The 22,769-nt window shown below is 29.5% G+C and overlaps 1 protein-coding gene and 1 pseudogene across 1 annotated transcript; both read left to right on the top strand.

The window, feature by feature from the left end:
* Window positions 1-2,140: 2,140 nt before the first annotated feature.
* LOC150033169 (transcription factor JUNGBRUNNEN 1-like) lies at window positions 2,141-4,019 on the top strand. Its single transcript, XM_090305978.1, has 3 exons — window positions 2,141-2,504; window positions 2,792-3,093; window positions 3,206-4,019. Exons 1-3 carry the CDS (start codon window positions 2,315-2,317, stop codon window positions 3,659-3,661), a joined length of 948 nt encoding a protein of 315 aa, XP_090162104.1. The 5' UTR covers window positions 2,141-2,314; the 3' UTR covers window positions 3,662-4,019.
* Window positions 4,020-13,050: 9,031 nt separating this feature from the next.
* Window positions 13,051-14,762, top strand: LOC150033168 (transcription factor JUNGBRUNNEN 1 pseudogene; annotated as a pseudogene).
* The last annotated feature ends 8,007 nt before the right edge of the window (window positions 14,763-22,769 follow it).

Raw genomic sequence — 22,769 nt, 5'->3', positions numbered from 1 at the left:
ATTATTTCAGTATCATTAATTAAAGCGAATTTAATTCAATTGGTATAAAATATTTATTAACCATGAAGAGATTTATAGTTGGAGTTTTCGATTCACTATTGTACTAAAAACTTCATTCTGCTTGGTTGATAGAGGGAGATAGTGGAAAAAGGACAATTAATAGACAAATTTAAAGTTATGAGAAATAAAAAATTAAGAACATGGGAATGAAATCATTATCAAAAGGTCCTTTATTTATTGTTCATTAGGTTCAATTTTGGTGTTATATTGTAGGGAAAAGTATCTTGGACAACCCATTGTATTTTTAAATGATCCTTTTTCATTTGTATGTGTATTTAAATAATACTTTATAAATGTATAATAAATAAATAAGTCTCGTTTTCATCTAAAAGAAATACTTCTTGACCAAGTATTATTCTAACTATTTGCCTTCTGGAGAAGCTTGTTTTTTTTTTTTAAAAAAAAAAGGTGGAAAAAGTAATATGGGTTAAATCTTGTATCATTATTAGAAACTTTAATTGCAACAATCAATTAAAAAAATCATTGACATAATATTGTGGTAAAAGTATGATGATTGACGAAATTAATTCTCAAATTGGTAAATATGAAAAATTTCCTCTAATATATTGTTTTTGTATTATTTGATTAATTGTATTACCAACATATCTAATATAAAGTATATTATTGGCATATTAATTTTTATCATTAATATACGTTTAATAAATATAAAGTACATCTGTTACGAAATTAGTAATTAAAGAATAAAAAAGAACGTAAAAGAATCGACACACAAATATACGAGGTTCACTAACAGTTTGTTAATTACGTCAATGTGGCAGAGGGAGAACAATATTACTAGAGAGAATATTTTTTAGAAAGTTTATATAGCGCACTACTCTAAACCTTAGGGTCCTACCAATTCTGAATAGGTTTCGGGAGCAACCACTAACGAGATCACGTACTTAGTTGTTCGAAGCACCAACAAACTAATTCCATGCATTCCAACATCCATATCATAAGATATATAGCTAATATATGAGTTTCTTGATAAAGTATTTTTCAAGAAAAGAACTTAGAAAAAAAATCATTTATGAGTTTTATCTTTTTGCCATTTTTGTAAATATTTTATATCATGTGATAATTCTGCAATTAATTACTTAGGTGTATATCTTATTATCACAAAAGCCCATTGTGTTATCAATAATAGCTAATGTGGACCTGGAGAGTTGAATGGGAGAAGGGATCTATTCAAACTCAGTCAAATCTCAAAAAACAAGGTGTGCCCAATACATTATATTTTGTATACCTCTATAAATTAACATAAATATAGATTAAAAAAAATCAACTTAGATAGCATACATTTTTTCTGCCAAATTAAAAAAAAAAATTATTGATGTACTTCTAAAAAAAATATTCATATTCTTTTCAAAGTGATATGGTTACTTTTGACCGTTCAAAAATAAGAAAAATAGTAACATTTCACCGTAGTTTGAAACATTTATAAAAAGTTAAAAGGGTAGTATTATAACTTTTTTTTAAATATGGTATTTTTATTTCTTAAACAAAAGTCAAAGTTAAACTATATAATTTTCTTTTTCTTTTATATAATATAGCTTTTCTTTTTCTTTAAAAAAAAAAGTATATATTTGGAAAATCGTATCAATTTTTATATCATCTTCGTTGAGATGTTTCGGTGCATAAGTTCATATCATCTTAGAAATTTTCCTTTACACATTCAAATATGGAAGAAAAAAACTTGTTGTACATTATATTTTACTACAAAATTAACCATATGATTTAGAATTAATCAGGACTAATCTCTTTCACCATAGGAGTTAATAATTGTAAAGTACATAAAACATTAATATATACATACATGGATATTCTTTATAAAAAATAAAAAATAAAAAGTGATATATAATAATCCACATATACAAAACGAAAGATATGGTTAGATGAAAGACCATGCAAATGCAAACAATTGCATAATGACAAATTTATGGCCCTATTATTCTGTGTATATTATTATTTATTCTTTTTTTCTTTAATTTAAAATAGTCTTAGATGGTAAGCTTTAAAGAACAAGTCGTGTTTGAGATTCTTCTTCACATATATCTAATCTATCATCCTTTGCTCTCTCAGTCAATGCCAAAGACTTGACTCTCTCCCCTTTATTTATAATGAATCTTTATCACTATATAAACCTAACCCCCAACCTTCTGCTTCTTCCCAACTCACAAATAATTAATAACCCCATAACATTCATCTCTCAAACAACCAACTCTTTCATACCATTTTCTTCTTCTTGATCGTCATGGCTACCACTACTCCTCAAGACTTTGATATGGATGATTACCAATTCCCACTTCCTGGGTTCCGCTTCCATCCCACCGACGAAGAGCTTGTCGATTATTATCTTCGTCGGAAGGTCGAGAAGAAGTCGGTTACTCTTGAACTCATCAAACAAATCGATATCTATCGACACAACCCTTGGGATCTTCCATGTAAGTTATTGACTAAATTTAGAGCTTTATATCAACATTTTTAACATTCCTCTCACGTTTGACCTTAAAAGTAACAATACTTCTTGTTAAATGAGAGTAGGTAGAGAAACTTCTTTCGTTGCTCACCTGTTAGGAATGAAGTTTAGGCTGGTGAGTAACAGAGAGAGATTTCTACTGTTGTCTGAGTTGATTATTAGGTTACTTCTCTCATTATTAATTGGTTTTGAGATAAAATGATATTGTGTTAAAGTTTAAGCTGATATATTATGGTTATTGAAAATCTGCAGATGGTGGTGGGGCGACGGGAGAGAAAGAATGCTACGTGTTCGTGAAAAGAGGAAGAAAGTACAAGAACAGTGTGAGACCTAATAGGGTAACAGGGGCAGGGTTTTGGAAGGCAACTGGTATTGACAAGCCAATTTATTCACAAGAAGGGGAAGGAAATCATTGCATTGGCCTAAAGAAAACCCTAGTTTTTTACAAGGGAAGTGCAGGGAGAGGAGTCAAAACTGAATGGATGATGCATGAATTTCGCCTCCCTCCAATCCCTTGTTCCAATTCCCACTTCGCCAAAATCGATCAAGAAGCGGTAAGCAAAAAATAAAAACCGTATAAAAGCTTAAACCGACAGGTTACAGTAATATATATACATACATCATGTATGTTAAATAATGAATCGTTTATTTCTTTTATCAATACAGGAGATTTGGACGTTATGTCGGATATTCAAACGAAATGTTATGTGCAGAAAATATAATTGGAAAGAAATTCCAGGAAGCAACCGAGAAATGATGAAGATCACAAAAACATGCAATAATATTGTGGATCATGATCAATCAACCTATGACGGATTAGATGAAAGAGCAACTTATATAAGTTTTAGCTCGAATTCGTATAATGGGTTTGAATCAGAGAAAAAGCCATTTTTAACTTGTGATGAAAGAAAACAATGGGAGGAGTTTACAATGAAGAAGAAGAAGAATAGTGAAGCAGCTGAAGTAATATCCTTGTCTGTAAACCAATCTCCAGCTTCATCGGGATTCTCGAATTTTGATGAGAATGGGACTGATTTTTTTGGATCTAGTGACCATGATTGGGAAGAACTTAGATCCATTGTGGAGTTTGCTTTTGATCCTAATTTTGTTAATAACCTTTGATTTTAATATTGTTTGTAAATAACACATAGCGGGAAAGTTGTCTCTATACGAGGCCGTTGGATGTGAATTTGAAAATCTGTATATACCTCTTGATGACTACGAGATACAAATTTAATTTGGAGGTATTTTTACAGATTTTGTTTCTCAAATATGCATCCAACGATATAAAATTGTTAGTTACATTGTGGTGGGATTAATTTTGAGTTTTGGTGGTGTTTTTTTTGCTCAATTTGGAGTTTTTAGTTATTTAATTAGGTTTTGGATGAGATGTTTTACATTTTATTGTTCTTTTAATTGGTCTATTGAAGATCATTGTCTCTCTTTAAGATTGAGCTTATGAGTTGATTATTGGTTTTAATGTGTTGATTAAGGATGAGATGCCGACCAATTGGGCGGATTAAGGGTTATGTTGATGAATAATTGAAAATATTATTATAGATGGGACAGACAAATTGGAAGAGCTTAAACATAACTAATTATTGTTTTGTGTTAGTGATTTGATTCTACGTACAAAACAAAAACCACGGGAAGAACAAAGAAAATTTCTATAATGGAAATTCGTAGAATATAAATAGCAATTGCCCCCACACACATGGAAAACAATCCAAAACTATAAGAAACCCTACCATTCTTGAAAATATATGTTTAGTTCCGAGAGACCAACCGATTTGCTATATGATTATGAAAATACTTAAATCTTATTTTAGTAATCATTTTATTTTTTATTTTTGGTTTTTGAAAATTATGGTTCTTTTTTCACAATTTTTTAATAAAAAATTTCATATCTTCTATATGGATTGACTTTTTAGCTAATTTCTAGAAACAAAGAAATTTCAAAAAGATATTTTTTTCTTTTTTTTTTAGTTGTCAAAACTTGATTCAGTGTGGTTTTCTGCCTCGAAAACAAACCTAAATTTTTCAATTTTCGGTTTCTGACTTCAATATATATTTTTTGAATAATTAAAAAAAAATTAATTTAGATTTAGCCATAAACCGACTTGAATTGCCTAGTTTTTACGAAGCTGAAAATTGATAGAGATGTCTCAGAATATACCAACACATACCTCTACCTTTGAATATATAGTCGGAAATATTTTTAAGCATTTCGCCTCGAATGAAGAAGGAATTAACACACATTCATAACAAAACTACATTGACTTGCAAAGAAATGAAAATAAAAAGGGATCTTTTCTTAATTAAAAATGACTTTAAGGAAACTTAACACATCATCCTTTATTCATATATATCTTAATTTATAACCTTGTACCTAATCATTGTGCAATTACAAGTTATATTTATTCAAAAGTTGAAATATTCTAATTTCAGAGTACTCAATCTAATCCTTTTCTTGTGACTTCTAGTTGTTGTCTTCATTTGCAAAATGTATAAACAATTCAAGATGTTCCCTTTCTCATTCAACCAAACTACAAAACACACTCCACAATAATGAGTACAATATCCCCACATCGAAGAGGTTCGAGAAAATGATGGACTCCAAACACAATAAAATTATAAGAGTCTATTACTTTAGTTTCAAATTGTCCGAATTAGAAATAATTTAAGTTTGGGTATGCTAGTTCTAGTTAAATTTTCTTATGTATATTCACTCATTTAGAGTGGTTGTTAAGGATGCTGAGGGTGCTCGAGACCAAATTGACTTGCTCGAGCTTGGCCTTGGCCAAGGATAAGGTCGCGAGATCAACTCTCACCGTTTGATGAATTGGAGCATACTACAACCTATTTGGTCCTCGAGAAGAGGGTGCTTGGGTATGATGAGGTGTTAAGGATGCGTCAACCTAGTTGAGATGTCGGGTGTACCTACTGATCACATTGCCTCTAGTATCTTGTTAAAAAAAAGTTTAGAGTGGGTCTTATGGAATCAACAAATAAAGATAAGCAGAAAAGTGTAAATCATAGAGAATTGACATAGAGATTTACATGGTTCGTTAATAGTATGTTAATTACGTCCATGGGCAGAGGAAGAATAGTTTATTGTTAAAAAGAATCATTCGGATTACAGATTAGAGGCATATCTACGGTTAGAGAGTTTAATATGACACACTTCTCTAAATCCTAGCATCAAAAAGTAAATAATAGTGTTTTAGCTACCTTGTAATTGGTCGTGTCAAATAACATATTTAAGACATTCCAACAGTGGGATTAATGGTATTAAGTAGTAAAAAAGCTTTGAAAGGGTGATCTTAATTGAGATCGATGAGAGAATTATTATGTATGATTGTAACAATTTTTCACATAATGAATTTCCTTTATATGGGTTGTGATTTTCTGAGGTGTTGAAGTTTTCCACGTAAACTCTTGTGTTTTCTATTTTATTATTTTCTTTTAATTTTTCAATTATTTTTCTGTTTGTTTTTTATAGTCGTTGAAGATTTTTTACAACTTAAGGTCCAAAGTTCGTTCATTGATAATTGATATACACTCTCTAACATCTTTGGATTTCATTCAAAGGAGTGAAAGACTGATTAATTAAGACCAGATAACAAAACAAAACAAACAATTACATTTTTATATTTATTTTTTTTCCTAAATTAAATTAACGTTAATTTATTGGACTATGTTTCATGAATCTGAACATTTTCCCGACATAATTCGGCTAATGTTGGTTTGATTTAAAAAACAATCTAAGCCTGCCGTCCAATTACAATATAGTATTCTAAAATCTGTATTTGTAAGAGTTGGGTCATTATCCATATAATCTAATCTATCACATATTCCTGAAACTGTGGGTCGGGTCATTATCCATATAATACATTCCATACTCTACAAATTGCCTGTCCTTAGACCTTAAATATCACACATTTTGTTCCTCAAAAAAAGAAGAAGAAAAAACATATGAATCTTCTTCAATATTGACTTTGTAATTAATATTAGTTATAACTTATACATGCTTTCTATTTTTAGATTTAAAAATTCAATTGCAATAGTATGATATTTTGTCTTTAAAACTTTATTATTAGGTGCGATCATACCAGCATTAAATACGTTAGATTTCATTAGAACTCCTTAGCTAAACGTATTTGGACGAAAGTAATATTAAGTTAGGTGACTACATGGAAAGTCTTAATGTTGCACCATTTTTATTTCTGTACTGAAAAAGACTTTGTTATTATATTTTTTTAATCATTGGAGGTGAAATTGTTTTAATTATTGAAAAGTGACCAGCTTTTTTTTTTTTTTCTCAATTTTTGAATTTATGTGAGATTTATTTTGTGTTGCATTTTTTAGGTATAATTTTTTTTTATTATGTTTACTAAAATTAGGATATTGGAATATATATAACACACCTCATATTTTGACCCTGACTTATGACCAAGGAATTATTGACCAGAGGCAAGTCTGAAATTTGATTTTGATAGACCAGGCTGATTTTCTAATGCCCTCTGCCATAGGCTTCTTTTTGTTTTTATATAATTTGACTAGAGGCACCCTCCACTTTAACTTATTACTTGAGAGATGTGCCATATAAAATATCTATCTCTTCTTTTATTATTATTTTTTAATTAAAATTTAGTTGAGTAGAAACAATCTCGTGAAATTAATTGAGGTGTGTTAATAGTCGTTAATTGAGGTGTGTTAATAGTCATTAAATTGAAATTTTATCTTAAAAAAATTTCTTGAAAAATGAAATTTAAAGGGAGAGTTTCGAATTTTTAAACGTTTCAATTACATCCTCATGTATTTAAAATTAATTTTGAGTTAAATAATTACAATCACTGAAATGCTTAAAGAAAGGGGTTTTAAAAGGAAAATTTGACAAGTTTATCCATGTATTTTTACATAATTTTTTAATTTAATTTTGATGTGTTGTGGCAATTGCTGATTTAATTGAAAACTTTTATGGTAGACCACCTCATCTTTGAGAAGCTAATATTGCTTTAGGCTTAATTTGGAATTGTTGAAACTTTAAAATTATTGTCGACAGTAATATTTTGAAAAAAAAAATTAGTTGTGACCTGAAGTAAATAATATTTGGTAAATTTTAAATTTGAAAAAATATATATGTTATGATATTTGATAAATTATTACTGAATTACTATGATTTAGCCATAATGACTAAAGTAAACATATTATTTAAATTACTTTATATTAATATTTTATATCAATTAAAACATAATTAATTTAAAAATTTATATGCTTAAAATTAAAAAATTTATTACCACCTAAATTATTTGATAAACAAAATTTTATTACTAAAAAATTAAATCAATGTTAATATTGTAATAGACATGAGAAAAAGATATGGAAGTAGTGGTGGATCCAGAAATTTTGTTGACGGAGATTTTATATAATTTAGTAAAAATAAATTTAATGAGTGGAGCTTAAACCAAGATCTAGAAAAGGTTAAAAAGTAAATTTACCACTTAGCTAGCTAGTAGTCTTAATAATATATCAATTTATATATGTATATTATAAAGCATAAAGTTGAAGGGGCTCGAGATCCCCTCGATCTATACTAAATTAGTTTCTGAAGAATAAATTTATACATTTTAAAAAAGTTTAGTTAGAGAGGAGATGACAAATTTTTAAAGAAGCTAAATTTAAAAACTAGTAGATGGAGATGATTTTAAACGTAAGAGCAATTTGAGAAGTGAATTTAAATAAATTATTAGCGAATAACATGATTTACAAGACAATGTAAACGGTTAAGATTATATTACAATTGCTTTTTACCTCTGTAAATGCAATCTCAAACAAAACCTTAGGCTTGCTCTGGTCCACCAAATCTAAACTTCTTCCTAATAATTTATCCATAAAACTTTTAAAAAGATAATATACGACAGATCAATATTCTTGTTTAAAAAACTCTTAAATATTATTTACTAAAAACATATATTTAGCCCTTAAGAAAATAATATCTAAAAAAGGAGTGCTTTCTTTCATCCACAAGTCCCTGTTATGTCTCCAGATAAAATAACAATATGATATTTATTGTGAAATTTTAACAATATGATATTTATTGTGAAATTTAGTAATATATAAATATAATAAATAAATAATAAAATAACTAAAATTATGAAAATTGGATAATATGAAAAATTGGATAGAATTTTGAAATGGATTTCTAAATAATATTTAACGCATATTTATAATATTTGTAATAATATTATTGATTTTGAACTAAAATTTTAGGACTTTATTTTTGGAACCTACTAAATATAAAGTGCTGAGCTAGATTTGCATTTTAATATGATCAAATGACAGGGAATTATATATGTTTCGAAAAAAAAAAGCATGATTTATATTAAAAATTCTTTTGGAATTGGGTTGCAACTCAAATTATTAATATAATTATCAAATAAGTTTTTTAGAATTGTATTAACACTTGGGTCCGGTCAATTCTTAATTAAATTAAAAAATTGATGACATTTGGGGGCTTATGACTTTGATAGGTTATTGTGTGGTATCGTCAAAACTTATCATGTCACTTAAAATTATAGTATTATAACTAAAACCATATAATATAAATTCAAAACAACTTTAAAAGTGGTCTCGTCAATATATGTTTGGATTATCTTTGACTTGGCAAAATGAAATTTTCTCGTGTCATTTATGCGAATTCAATTACTCTTTTTTTTTTTTTTTTGGAAAAATAAAAGGTGCTTCCCCCTTTGATTGTTGTTGAATTCATATGATGTAATGCTTATCTCATCGTAGATTATCCACTCCTAATAAATTAGATTTTTAATTGGAAATTATTAAATCTCTAATTTGATTTATTATTATTTTCCTTCAAAATTCAAATGTTGTTCGTATTTCAAGCTTATAGGTTCGTCAAAGGACAGAAAAAGAAAATCTCAACAAAGATTCTGAAAATCTTTTATGGTTTTTCTTGAACTTTTACCATATCTTAATTAGTCGCCATAATTTAATTATTGGTTTGCTTTATAATTTGACTACAACCCCTAGAAGCTAAATATAATTATTAACATGCAAGCATTTTAGGGTATAGTTAGTTAGATATTAGGATAACTATCAACAGTAAAATTTAGGTCCGTTTGATAATTATTTCGTTTTTAATTTTTTGATTTTAGAAAATTAAGTTTATAGATTTTACTTTTGTCTCTAAATTTTTTCTTTTAGTATCTACTTTTTACCAATAGTTCATAAAATCAAGCCAAAATTTGAAAACTAAAAAAAAGTAACTTTTAGATCCCGTTTGATAACTATTTTGTTTTTTGTTTTTGTTTTTGAAAATTAAACATATGGACACACTACATCTTCCTCCAAATTTCTTCTTTTTTTATCTATTTTTCACCAATGGTTTAAATTAAAAATCAAACCAAATTTTGAGAACTAAAAAAGTAGCTTTCAAAATTTTGTTTTTGTTTTTGAAATTTGGCTAAAAATTCAACCATTGTACCTAAGAAAGATGTAAATCATTGTAATAAATGTGGATAAATTAGGTTTAATTTTTTTTAAAAAAAAACCAACTAATTACCAAACGGGACCTTAAAAATTTGTTTTTATTTTTAGAGTTTGACTAAGAATTCAACCATTATACTTAAGAAGAATGCAAATTATTGTAAGAAATGGGGGAGGAAATAGCCTTAATTTTCAAAAACCAAAAACAAAAAATGAAAGTCTCGTTTGGTAACCATTTTGTTTTTAAAAATTAAGCCTATAACCACTATTTTCACCTCCAAATTTCTTCTTTTGTTATCTACTTTTCATCAATGGTTTAGAAAACCAAACCAAATTTTGAGAACTAAAAAAAATAACTTTTAAAAAGTTGTTTTTGTTTTTAGAATTCAGCTAAGAATCCAACTATTGTACCTAAGAAATATGCAAATCATGGTAAGAAATGTTGATGATGTAGGCTTAATTTTCAAAAATAAAATGATCACCAAATAGGATCGAAATCATTACCAAATGTCCTCAAAATTTTATACATATTTGAACCTAATTTAGTTGGTCAAAATATTTTATCTTCCTAGACTAAAATATCGAAAGTGTTCAGAATTTGGCCCTAGATGTTGCTGAAAAACATTAAAGAAAAAAGATATTATTAATTCGGGTAAAATATAGACAGATTTAAGATGCATTTTTTTTTTCTTGATCAAATGATTTTACCATTATGCATATGTCATGAGTAAAACAAATTTAGAAAACAATATTATTATCAAATAAATCCATTGAAGACAGTAAAGTTAGGACAAAAATCAAATTTTATCTTTAGGGCCTCGACTTTGCAAGATGTAAATTAGTTTTTACTCTCAAAGTTAAATAATTTTCTATATCTTTACTTGAAGGAGTGTTAAAATTTTTCATTCGATTTTTTTTGGTAAAAAAAAATATTCATTTGATTTGCTATCACTTTATTTGTATCTAATAGTTAAAACATATATTTTCGTCTAGAAGTGAAATGTACTAAAGCTAGAGTTGTTATTTATTTTTATTTTTTTAAAAAAAGAAACGTTTATTTTATATTGTTGGAATTATGAAATAATTTATTTTAATGATTAGTTTGATTTTTTTAATGAATAAAAACCAAGGGTTGGTGGTGTGAGGTTTAGTACTGTTTATAGGTTTACTAAAAATCTAAAAGTTGGAGGAAAGAGTTAAATTTTAACTTTTCAAAGTCAAAAAATTCAACTTCCTCTTCACATTTAAGTGTGATTTTCCAAGTCAAGGAAAATGAAACCTTGATTGTTGGATGGGTAATCATTGAAATTTTCTACCAAAATAATTAATAAACTAAAGAACAGTTACAAATATACTAATCAAATTTAAAATATTAGTAAATATAACATAATATAAAAGAATTTACAAATATAACAAAATTTAAGTCTAACTCTCAAAATCTATTAGTGATAGATCATATTATTAATAGAAATCTAGTAGTAATAGACCTATCATTAATAAGAGTTTATCACTAAGATTTTGCTAATATTACAATTTTTTAAAAATATCACTATATACTTATTATTAACTCTAAAATGCTACCTAACTTTTTTTTAGACCATTTGGAAAATGGTATAAATTAAAAAAAAAAAAAAAAAAGAAAATTAAAACCTTAGTAATAAGGTCTGCTTCTTGGTAACAATTTTCAAACATTAAATTTATGCATCATTAATTGCATCAAAACTAAAAAGGTCTCTAGTTCAAACATACATGCGTATGCCTAATTGAACATTCTTTTAACTTGATTCGGTTGATCAAATTACAATCTAATTTTATTTAAATATATTTTTTTTTACAAAGGAAGTCAGATATATATTGAGTCTTACATGACTACTGATCATCAATGAAAATTAAGTATTAAAAAAAAAAACAGATGGAGAAGATTGTAAGAAATGAAATCAAATTAAATATTAACTCTTCAAAAATGGTGATCTCAAGCGTGAGAAAAAGTCTTGAGAAATATATTGAAAATTAATTAAATTTATTAGAATCTGTGACCTTAAAGTTTAACCTAAGTATGTGCTAATCTAATATGATAGTAAAAAAGAGTTAAAACCTCATTATTACTACTTCAAATAGTGATGTTTCAATTTTCAACCGTATATTAAAATGAGAATTTAGTGAAAATATGTTTGAATAATTTCATTTTAGTTCTAAATGCAAGCATGCAAGACTAAACTATCAATTATTCTTTGCTAGATAGTAATTAGTATCTTTATGAATCCACTTGGGAATAGCTATTTTCTAAAATTATTCTACATATGTTAATATGTGGGTTTTTCGTGATATAGAAATTGTGATTAATATATAACAACATCGATAAAGTTAAAATTATAAAGCTACAACGTTGATCCTCTAGACCATCATGTGTATATTTTTTTCAGTCTAAAAATTTTCAAATTATAATTATCTTCTTCGATTTGTTATAAAGATTTATTGAATAATGAAGATGGAGGATTTGAAAAGTTTTTTATATCTTGATTGAAAAGATGTGTCTTAATTCAATTGTCGTATAAATTTGATATTTTAAAATTAAATTATATCGACATTTAGAATAGTAATCGATGCTTTATCCATCGAACGAAATGAGTTTTTTTTTAATATATTTGCTATGTTTATTCCTTTTGAAGGAGTGAAGTCCAAGATGGTGTACCAGTGAAGAACAAGTCCTTCAATCCTTCCATCAACAGGACCATTTTGCCCTTTGAAGAAAAAAAAATTAAGTCTTCCACATTATTAAAAGAGAACCCAAGCCATACCCTTCCTCCCACACTCTAGAGCAGTCAGAGCTCCAAGACTTTTGACCTAATTCAAATATTCAAACATATTCTCCCCTTTCCTCAACTCTCACTATATATATATTAACCAAAAAACTCCTCCCACAACTCCCCTAAACCCTCTCCAAACCAACTACTTCTCTCAATTTCTTCTCTATAATGACCATTGATTCCTCACAAATCTCCAACATGGCCACGGTCGACAACGATAACGACGACTCCCAATTCCCTCTTCCTGGATTCCGCTTCCACCCAACCGACGAAGAGCTAGTCAACTTCTACCTCCGACGTAAGGTCCACAACAAACCCCTCCCCATCGAACTCATCAAACAAATCGACATCTACAAATTTAGCCCTTGGGACCTTCCTCGTACGTATAACTTATCCATTTAAACTCTGTTTGATAACGATTTCGTTTGTTTGTTTTTTAAAAATGTGAATAATAATAATGCAGATGTGAGTAATGGGTCCTTGGGGGAAAAAGAATGGTACTTTTTTTGCAAAAGAGGGAGGAAGTACAAGAACAGTGTGAGACCAAATAGAGTAACAGGATGTGGGTTTTGGAAGGCAACAGGAATTGATAAACCAATTTATATTAATGATCGTTCTGTTCTTGTTGGATTGAAGAAAACTCTTGTTTATTATCGTGGATCTGCTGGTAAAGGCACTAAAACTGAGTGGATGATGAATGAATTTCGTCTTCCTTCTTCTACATCAGATCCCTTTCGTAGGAACATTGTCACAAATAACCTCCATGAAGCTGTAAGTAAAAATTCAATATCCAATTCACTCTTTTTCTTTCTCTTTTCCAGTCTTTCTTTTAGATATCAAGGTAAAACTCAAATGGATATTCAGTTAAAAAAAAAATCGACTAAAAGTTAATAAATTTTAAAAAGACGTCATCTCGAACAAAGACATACTAAGAATACTACATTAAAAATATGGAGATTAGCAAGATATCATAAATTTTTAAGGTGTATATCTAATATTTTTAAAGTCCAAGATAACAATGGTTGACCAAAAGAAACAGATAACAATGGTTGACCAAAAAATAAACAGTGCTTTTAGTTTTATTTTTAAAAAAATCCAAAAAATAATGTTCTTTGAACTAAAGAGAGGGTGAAATTTTATATTATCTAAACTTCTTTCAAAGGCCATCTTGCTATCAAAATGTTGAACTTTACCAAAATTAAATTTGCCATTAAATGCTTGAACTTGCTTAAAATCAATATAGTTTGATGGGATTTGTTTAGAATTTTTTTCCCAAATCCAATTAAAATTTCATGGGCTAATTAGAAACATTATATGTTGGAAGGACTATAATTTAAATTAAATTTGACTAATAAGCTTGTAAAATTGACCAAGGGTATGAATCAAACTCAAAACTTAATTATATTTTTTTTCTTCTTGTGCAGGAAATTTGGACTTTGTGTCGTATATTCAAAAGAAACATCTCAACTAAAATGGCCATTAATGCACCAAACTGGAGGGAGGTTCCGTCGGCCAAAAGCCGAGCTGTGGAAAACACGAACTTTAGAGCAACAAAAAATATCGATTTCGATAGATATTCAGATGACAATCAACAAAGTAGCTACATAAGTTTTACCTCGAACAATTCGTTTACCAATTTTGATCATGTGAACGACGTTCGAAATTTCGATCACAGTCAAATGTCTCATGGCGGTCAATTCATGACGAATTTTTGCACCTCAACTGATCTGCTACCATCGGCCGATAATAATTCGTCAGCAAATGTATCACCGTCATCGTCGAGCTTTTCGGATTTTGATGAGGATGCCACTGATTTGTTTGGTTATGAAAAATGGGAAGAGCTCAAATCAATTTTGGAGTGTGATTTTGATTCATTGAATGAGTTTTAAAAAGGCAATTTAGTGTTGATAATATGCAAATCTGAATCTAAACATTCAATTCGATCCACTGAAATCATTGTTTTTACTTGTAAGAATGAATCAAACTGATACTAAATTTCAAGTTAAACTACAAGTTTCAATCACAACATTAGTATAGCTTTCATTTTTATTGAATACATCTCTTGTCTTGGTATTTAAAAATGCTTCTAGTGAGATTTTAAACTATCTAATTTGAGGTCAAAATGAGTATAATTCAATTTAGTAATTATAAAATTAATGAAATCAACTTCACCTTTCTTAATAAACTCTCTTGTAATAGAATCTTCCTTAAGTATAAAAGGAGATTTTGTCTTTTATTTTTATTACATACTCACAAAAAAGAGAGAGAAATAAAAAGAGAGAACATATCTTGTAAATCTTGTTGTACAAAATGATAAATGAAGAGTGTCTCTTCCCTTGGATGTAGATTAGTTGATCGAACCACGTAAACTTGAGTCCCTTCCTTCTTTCTTCCTCTCTTTCTCTAGTTAATCTTCTTCATCATAGACCTTGCTTGTGGTTTTCATTTTCTTGCTAAAGCTGCCATTAGCAAAGCTTCAGAGAGTATTTCCATTCTGATCAAAACTGAGAGTAAATAGTGTTTTTGGTTTACTAACCTTTCCGTGAAAAGAAAGATTGATTACTGACATGGCCCATTGAAAACCTCTTATCATTACAGATGCAATCCACCATCAGAGTTGGTATTCTTCATGGGCCTAAGTGGTTTTAACCTAAAGCCCAACCAAGTGATATCAGAACGAATTCAGTTCCAAGATTTCGAATCTTTTATCATAAATGGTTGTTGCAAGGTATAGAGTGAAGAAATTTGATGGTAAAGGTGATTTCGGATAGTAAAAAGCCAAAATCAAGACAATCTTAGGCTAGAGAAAGGCTCATAGAGCCATTGAAGATCTTGCCAAATTACTAGATATGTTGACAGTTGAAAAAAAGGAGAATATGGAACTATCAGCTTATGGCACAATTGTTTTAAACCTCAGTAACAATCTATTACAACAAGTAATAGGTCAAGAAACAACATTTAATATGTGGACTAAATTAGAAGAGTTGTTTGTCACAAAAGATTTACCTAATAAAATGTACTTAAGAGAGAGACTTTTTTACTTTAAAAATGAATTCTGCAAAGTCCTTAACAGAAAACCTCGACCAATACAAAAAGATTGTTTTAGAGTTTAATAAAAATCTTGGTGAGAAAATTGGTGATGATAATAAAACATTTGTTCTCTTAAATTCATTACCAAATGCATACAAAGAAGTAAAAAATGCACTAAAATATGACAAAGAGACAATCAACACAGAAGAAATCATATCAACTTTGAAAACCAGAGAAATGGAATTTAATTTTGTAAAGAAAGATCAACTAGCAGCTGAAAGCTTATTTGCTACAAAGAATAGCCACAAGAAAAATACAAAACAATAGTCAAATGATGAAAATTCCAGCTAACAGAAGGTTAGATGCAATTATTGCAAGAAAGAAGGGCTTCTAATCAAGGACTGTAATACTCTTAAGAGGAAAAATCAGAAGAAAGAAAAGAACAAACAAGCTGAAGCTTCAGTAGTTGACAGTTCCATTACCTATTCAGATGCACTTGTCTCTACCCTAGACAAACTAATCTAATCAGCCCACTTGGAAAGTATGACTGGGTGTTAGATTCTGGTTGTACTTTCCACATGAGTTCTTTCAAATCATGGTTCAACACCTACAAAGAAATAGAAGAAAGACTATGTATATGGGAAATAATGAGGTTTATAAAATAGTTGGTATTAGTTTAGTTTCCTTGAAATTGAAGAATGGATCAATCAAACTACTAAGGAATGTGAGGCACGTTCCAAAGTTAAAAAGAAACCTCATATCTTTAGGGATACCAGACTCAATTGGCTGTGAATACTATGGCAAAGGAGGAACTTTTGAAATTGTTAAAGATGGAAGAGTGGTCTTGGCTCGGTAAAAGGTAAATGGAGTATTTATTATCAAAGGTGTAGAGATGATAAACTCAGCAAATACAGTGACCGTTTCCACTTTGACAGAAGGTGATATATGGCATAAAAGATTGACTCACATTAGTGCAAAAGGGTTACAAGCTCTGTCAAAACAGGGGCTTCTTCATAATGGCATCAGTGATCAACTCACATTTTATGAACATTGCATCCTCGACAAGTCAACAAGGCACAACTTTATTAAATCTCACCATACCACACAAGGACTCCTTGACTATATCCACTCAAATCTGTGGGAGTCAGCTTTAACTCCCTCACTTAGTAGATTAAGGTACTTGCTAACCCTAACTGATGATTACTCTAGAAGAAGTTGGGTTTATTTCCTTAAAACTAAGTATCAAGTGTTTGATATGTTTAAAGAGTGGAAAACACTTATTGAAAATCAACCAATGAAGAAAATAAAGTACCTAAGAACAGAAAATGGTTTGGAATTCTGTGATGAGGATTTTAACAAGTTTTACAGAGAACAAGATGTTGGGTGGAATCTCGTTGTTTGTAATTATACACATTGTTTATGAATAAAATAAGTGTTATTTCATTCTAATTTTTACTCATATCCAATAAATAAAGCTTCATGGTTATTGTATGTAAACTTAAGCATGTATATGAGATATACAAGTGGATCATGCCTTAAGTGATAACCTGAATAGATATGTAGTATAAGAATTACGGCGGGATACCTGATCTTGGTAACACTACGGATACGGCCCGCTTTGTAGGGGTTTACAAGTGTTGTAAACTACTACAGATGGTAGATCCTGACCATTCATGTGAAACGTGCGAGCGGAGGTGTCCTATACAAAGAGTTGTTGGGAATGATGCCCTAAAGTCTCGTGTTTTGTAAACACTTTTGTCAATAGGGATGATAACACTTTTCTCTCGTTCACAACCAAAACATGACTGGGTGCCGCACATCAAAAGAATAGTCTCTCCATTGGAAAAACCTACAACAACAACTTCAAACACTTCCTTTTATATCACAACCCAAAAAGGAAATAAACAGAAAAGGAAATCAGCACCATAACGAAAAAGGTATAAGAAAAAAACCATTCCAAAAGAGCACCAAGACACCGAAAACTGAAGTGAAAACCAATATTTCAATAAAATAAAATTTACAACCCAACCAATTGCCCTAACAAATAATAATTAAGAAAAAAAAATCTAAATTCATGAGTCAAAACCTCCTTAAATAATATAATTTTGAAATCGTATTCCGTAATTTTTTAATTTAATTTTTATTAAAAAAAAAAAAAGAATGCATCTAAATCTAAAAGCAATTAGGTCGTCTGTTACCTATTAACTTAAAAAAAAAAAAAAAAAAAAAAAAAAAAAAAAAAAAAAAAAGAAAAGACTTCTTAATTTGTTAATAGATTCGAATGTGATAATTTAAAAGAAAAAAAAAATGTAAATTTCGAATTATATATTGTAATTAATATTTGCAGGCCCTAAGAAAATTCGGTGATTTTTTAATATCCTAACCCCAAAGGGATTTTAAATTAAGATTTTTAAAAAAATCTTTGATGTTCAGTTACTTGTGGATATAAAATCCCCTTTTTAAATTTCTATATGAAGTCCAATGTTTTTTTTCTTAGTTCAAGTCTTCAATGTTATAGAATATACTTTTTCCAAATAAATTTTTATTGTTCGAAGAACAATAGAACCAAATCTTGTAGAAATTTTGTAGCAAGTAGCAACCGCCCGGGCGTAACTTAAAATAATATAGTAGTTTTGAAAACAATTTATAAAGATATTGTACTTTTGAAACTATTTAGAAAAATATTGTTTTTTTTAAAGGTCGAGAGTTGAAAACTCGATCATACTTTTTTTTTTTTTTTAATAATTTCCAATACATCGAGTGTTGAAAATTCGACTCATCGACCTTTTTTTTTTAATTTTCTATTTTATAAAAATAATTTCTAAAAATATTTTATATTTTATTATTTTATTTAAAAGAACAAATTAAAAAAAAACAAGATCTCATAAAAATAAAAAAGTGTAAATTAAAATATCTCATTTATATAAAAATAATTACAAAAATCATTGTGTCCCACAAGGCGGACGTCATCGATTTTGAGCTGGTTGTCGTCGTCGATTTCAAATTTGAGGTTGCTCTGGTTCTTCTTGATATTGCTCTAGTACCTCTGCAGGCGCTTCATGATATAAATATTTATTATGCTCTCCACGACCCCCACCATGTTCATGCACGTATGAAGACGAAGGACCAACCTCTGAGTCATAATGTCCTGAACCAAATGCTGACATCATCATCATCGGACTAACATAATCAGTTTGACTCTGCGTCTACATCATAGGGAAACTCTTCCACATTATGGGCAACCTCATCAAACTCATCCTCTTCCCGTACAGGTCCTCTACATCTAGGAGCTAGTGGAGGAACAATAGGTATATCGTACATATAATGTATCTCCTCCATATAGCTTTGGTTGTCACTACATATAGCAAGAACCTGGTTCGGATCATTCGCAACATCACGGAGTCTACTGTTGTTCGATCTCTGTGAATTATAAAACAATTAGATATTATTTAAAATAAATTTAAATTAAAAATAATTAAATAATATTCATTCATTTACTAGATGACTCACATCTACTCCCGGACGAGTGACGTAGTGCTTTGTGATATTATTATAACAATGAATGTAGTCTTGAGTGACATCCCTGTCAAACTGTTCAATAGAAAACCCCACTACAATAAACCTTGCACATAGTGCCATCGCACTACCGAATATGCAACTTTTTTGGACCAATTTACAGTCCTTAGTCGATAACATGCAGTAGGGCTTCAGTATTACAAGGCGATGGGACATCCTGCTGAAAACCAAATGGTCTTATCACCCTGTTAGGAAGATGCCACTCACCAATGTGAAAACATACGAGAGGACTCATCGTCCGCCATATGTTTTGACCATTCGTACAAAAATTGGACAAAGTATGCATAATAATTTTGTATGGCTCCTAAATAACCTAAAACACAAAATATTATATTGGAGAACATTAAAGACAAATACAATAAAAATGTGTATAAAATAATCAATTAGGTTCAGTGTAATGTACCTGATCAGGTTGAAGCAGATCAAACATGTATCTGCTACATGTGTGGCTGTCCTAGTCATACAAAATTTTTCTCTCCACCTAAAATTTTAAATTGATAATTTAGAATCTAAATTAACTAGATCAGTGATATAAAAATTAAATTTAATTAAAATAACATACCGAGAACTATAGGCTTGTTCAACTAACTGAGCGTCATTAATATGTTGTAGCCATGGAGCCATTGTTGAAAATCGCTCCCAAGCCCATAATTGCAAAAGTATGAGAGGTCTAGCTATATCACGAACCTCATGTCTTGTTGCTTTGTATAGTTGTCTATACAACCATCCCAAACATGTTCCACCCCACAAATACTGCCCCGCATCATAGAGGTTTGCTAATAGTGGCAGGAACATCAAATAAACAAAATGACTTGATTTTTCATAAAACAGACTTCCATCCATCATTTGTAGTATATATGCTCGCACATATCTTATGACGGTTTCCTCGTCTGCATCATCTGCGAGCTCACGGAATTGTGTTCCTAACCATATCAAACTTAACCTCGATTCTTTAATTTTGTCGACAGGTGGGGTCACACCGAGGTACAGTTGATAAACTTGTGACCAGTCATCGTACATCACTCCGGTGACTGGCTCATCATCAACAAGTAACCCCAACAATACTTCTATGTCTTGTAGAGTGATAGTGCACTCTCCAACAGACATATGAAATGTATGTGTCTCAAGCCTCCATCTTTCGACCAAGGCTGTGATCAAATGTCAGTCCAACTGAATAAATCCCAATCTGGCAACCCCATAGAATCCAGATATGCGCAGTGTGGTAGTATTCGAGGGTGGAGTGGGATAGTACACTGGAGAACTGTCTCTCGATGCCTGCAAGATATTTCTCCAGTAGTATGATCTCGCCATACAACAGATGATCGATGAATGGACTAGTCGTACAAAACATCGGGATCAACTGGTCCTGGGTTTAAAGTCATGATCTAAAAGAAAAAAATATTTATTTCTCAATTAAAAAAAAATTGTTTCTCAATTAGAAGAATAATGTGCAACTTAATTAACTTAATTAAATAATGTACAACTTAATTAAAAGAATAATGTACAACTTTATAAATTATAATAAAAAAATTGAATATACAATAAAAGTATCTACACTTAATTAAATATATATGATAAAAAGATTATTTATTTCTCAATTAAATAATGTACAACTTAATTAAAAGAATAATGTACAACTTTATTAAAAAAATAATGTACAACTTAATTAAAAGATTGAATATACAATAAAAGTATCTATACTTAATTAAATATACATGATAAAAGAAGTATTTATTTCTCAATTAAAAGAATAATGTACAATTTTATAGATTACAATAAAAAAAAAATTGAATATACAATAAATTATAATAAAAAAATTGAATATACAATAAAAGTGTCTACACTTAATTAAATATACATGATAAAAGAAGTATTTATTTCTCAATTAAAAGAATAATGTATAACTTTATAGATTACAATAAAAAAAATTGAATATACAATAAATTATAATAAAAAATTGAATATACAATAAATTATAATAAAAAAATTGAATATACAATAAAATGAATATATAATAAAAAAAACTATTTATTTCTCAATCGCTAACTATCTGGAGCCCGTCTCAGTAACGAAGGACACTTCCTTCGATTATGGCCTAACTGATTACAAAATCCATGTCGAGTGACTGGTTCTGTCCAATCCATCTCGTTGTGATAACGTGAACTTTTTGGTCCAGGTTTTCTCAACAACGATGGATCAGGATGTAAGACGACCATATTAGGGTGCGTGATCCAGTAATCTTCATGCGGTACAAGTTGAAATTGAGGAGAGTAACATTCGGCATACATTGACAATTTATGGTAGTCCTCAATAAAGTCTTTGTAGTTCATGTTAAAATGTGAGCAAACGACCATAAAATGCAAGCATGGAATGTCGAACACTTGCCACTTGTTATATGAACAGTACTGCTCGGACCTGTTTAGTTTCAATATTTGAACATTTCCTCCTTTGGCATTGAGACTATGACGTCCGGTCTTCACGTGAAACACACCTTCATATCGATCGTATGATTGTACTTCATGTTTACTAGATCTTGCAGCCCATTTATTTATTTTCTTGTGTGCACCTTGATTTTTACTCCACTTAGTATTATAAAATATGCTTGAAATAAATTGTTAATAACATATATATATATATAATATTACCAGGTGTATTTATCTTGACGCTCTAATGCATCCCTTATTTCTTCTCTTCTTTTCTCGAAATAATTCACGCATTTGAAGAATGTTATTTGAGCAAGAACATTTATAGACAACATTCGAGCTCCTTTGAGGACTCCATTTATGCATTCTGATAGATTTTTCTTCATTCACCCATATCTGAACCCTCCATCATGTTCTTGAGTCCATTGCTCTAAACTAATGTTGTCAAAAAAACCTTCGATTTATTCATTTGATATCTTCAATTGCTTTATTGAACTTCCGAATTTGAAACTAACACCCGGTATGATAAACATATTTTTTTCAATGTATTAAATCTGTACTTTTTATAAAGTCGTTGACAATATGTCATAAGCAGAAACGATAGTGATATTTTGGTCCCATCCAACCATTTGTTGGATTGTTCACTACTGCGATTATGACAGCATGTCGATCTGAAATTAAACACACCTCTTCGTGTGTTACAATTTCTCTCAAGTGTTTCAAGAACATCCCCATGAGTCTGCGGACTCTTCATCAACAATGGAAAATGCAAATGGAAGAAGATGCCCGTTCAAGTCAACTGATATAGAAATCAGCAATTTTCCTCGATATTTGCGGTACAAGTGTGTACCATCTATCTGAATTATCGATCGAATTTATTAAAAACTT

This window comes from Benincasa hispida, chromosome 10, assembly GCF_027475165.1.
Source record: "Benincasa hispida cultivar pf3 chromosome 10, pf3_genome.v1.1, whole genome shotgun sequence".
Classification (NCBI taxonomy): domain Eukaryota; kingdom Viridiplantae; phylum Streptophyta; class Magnoliopsida; order Cucurbitales; family Cucurbitaceae; genus Benincasa; species Benincasa hispida.
This window is presented reverse-complemented; position numbering and strand designations above follow the sequence as displayed.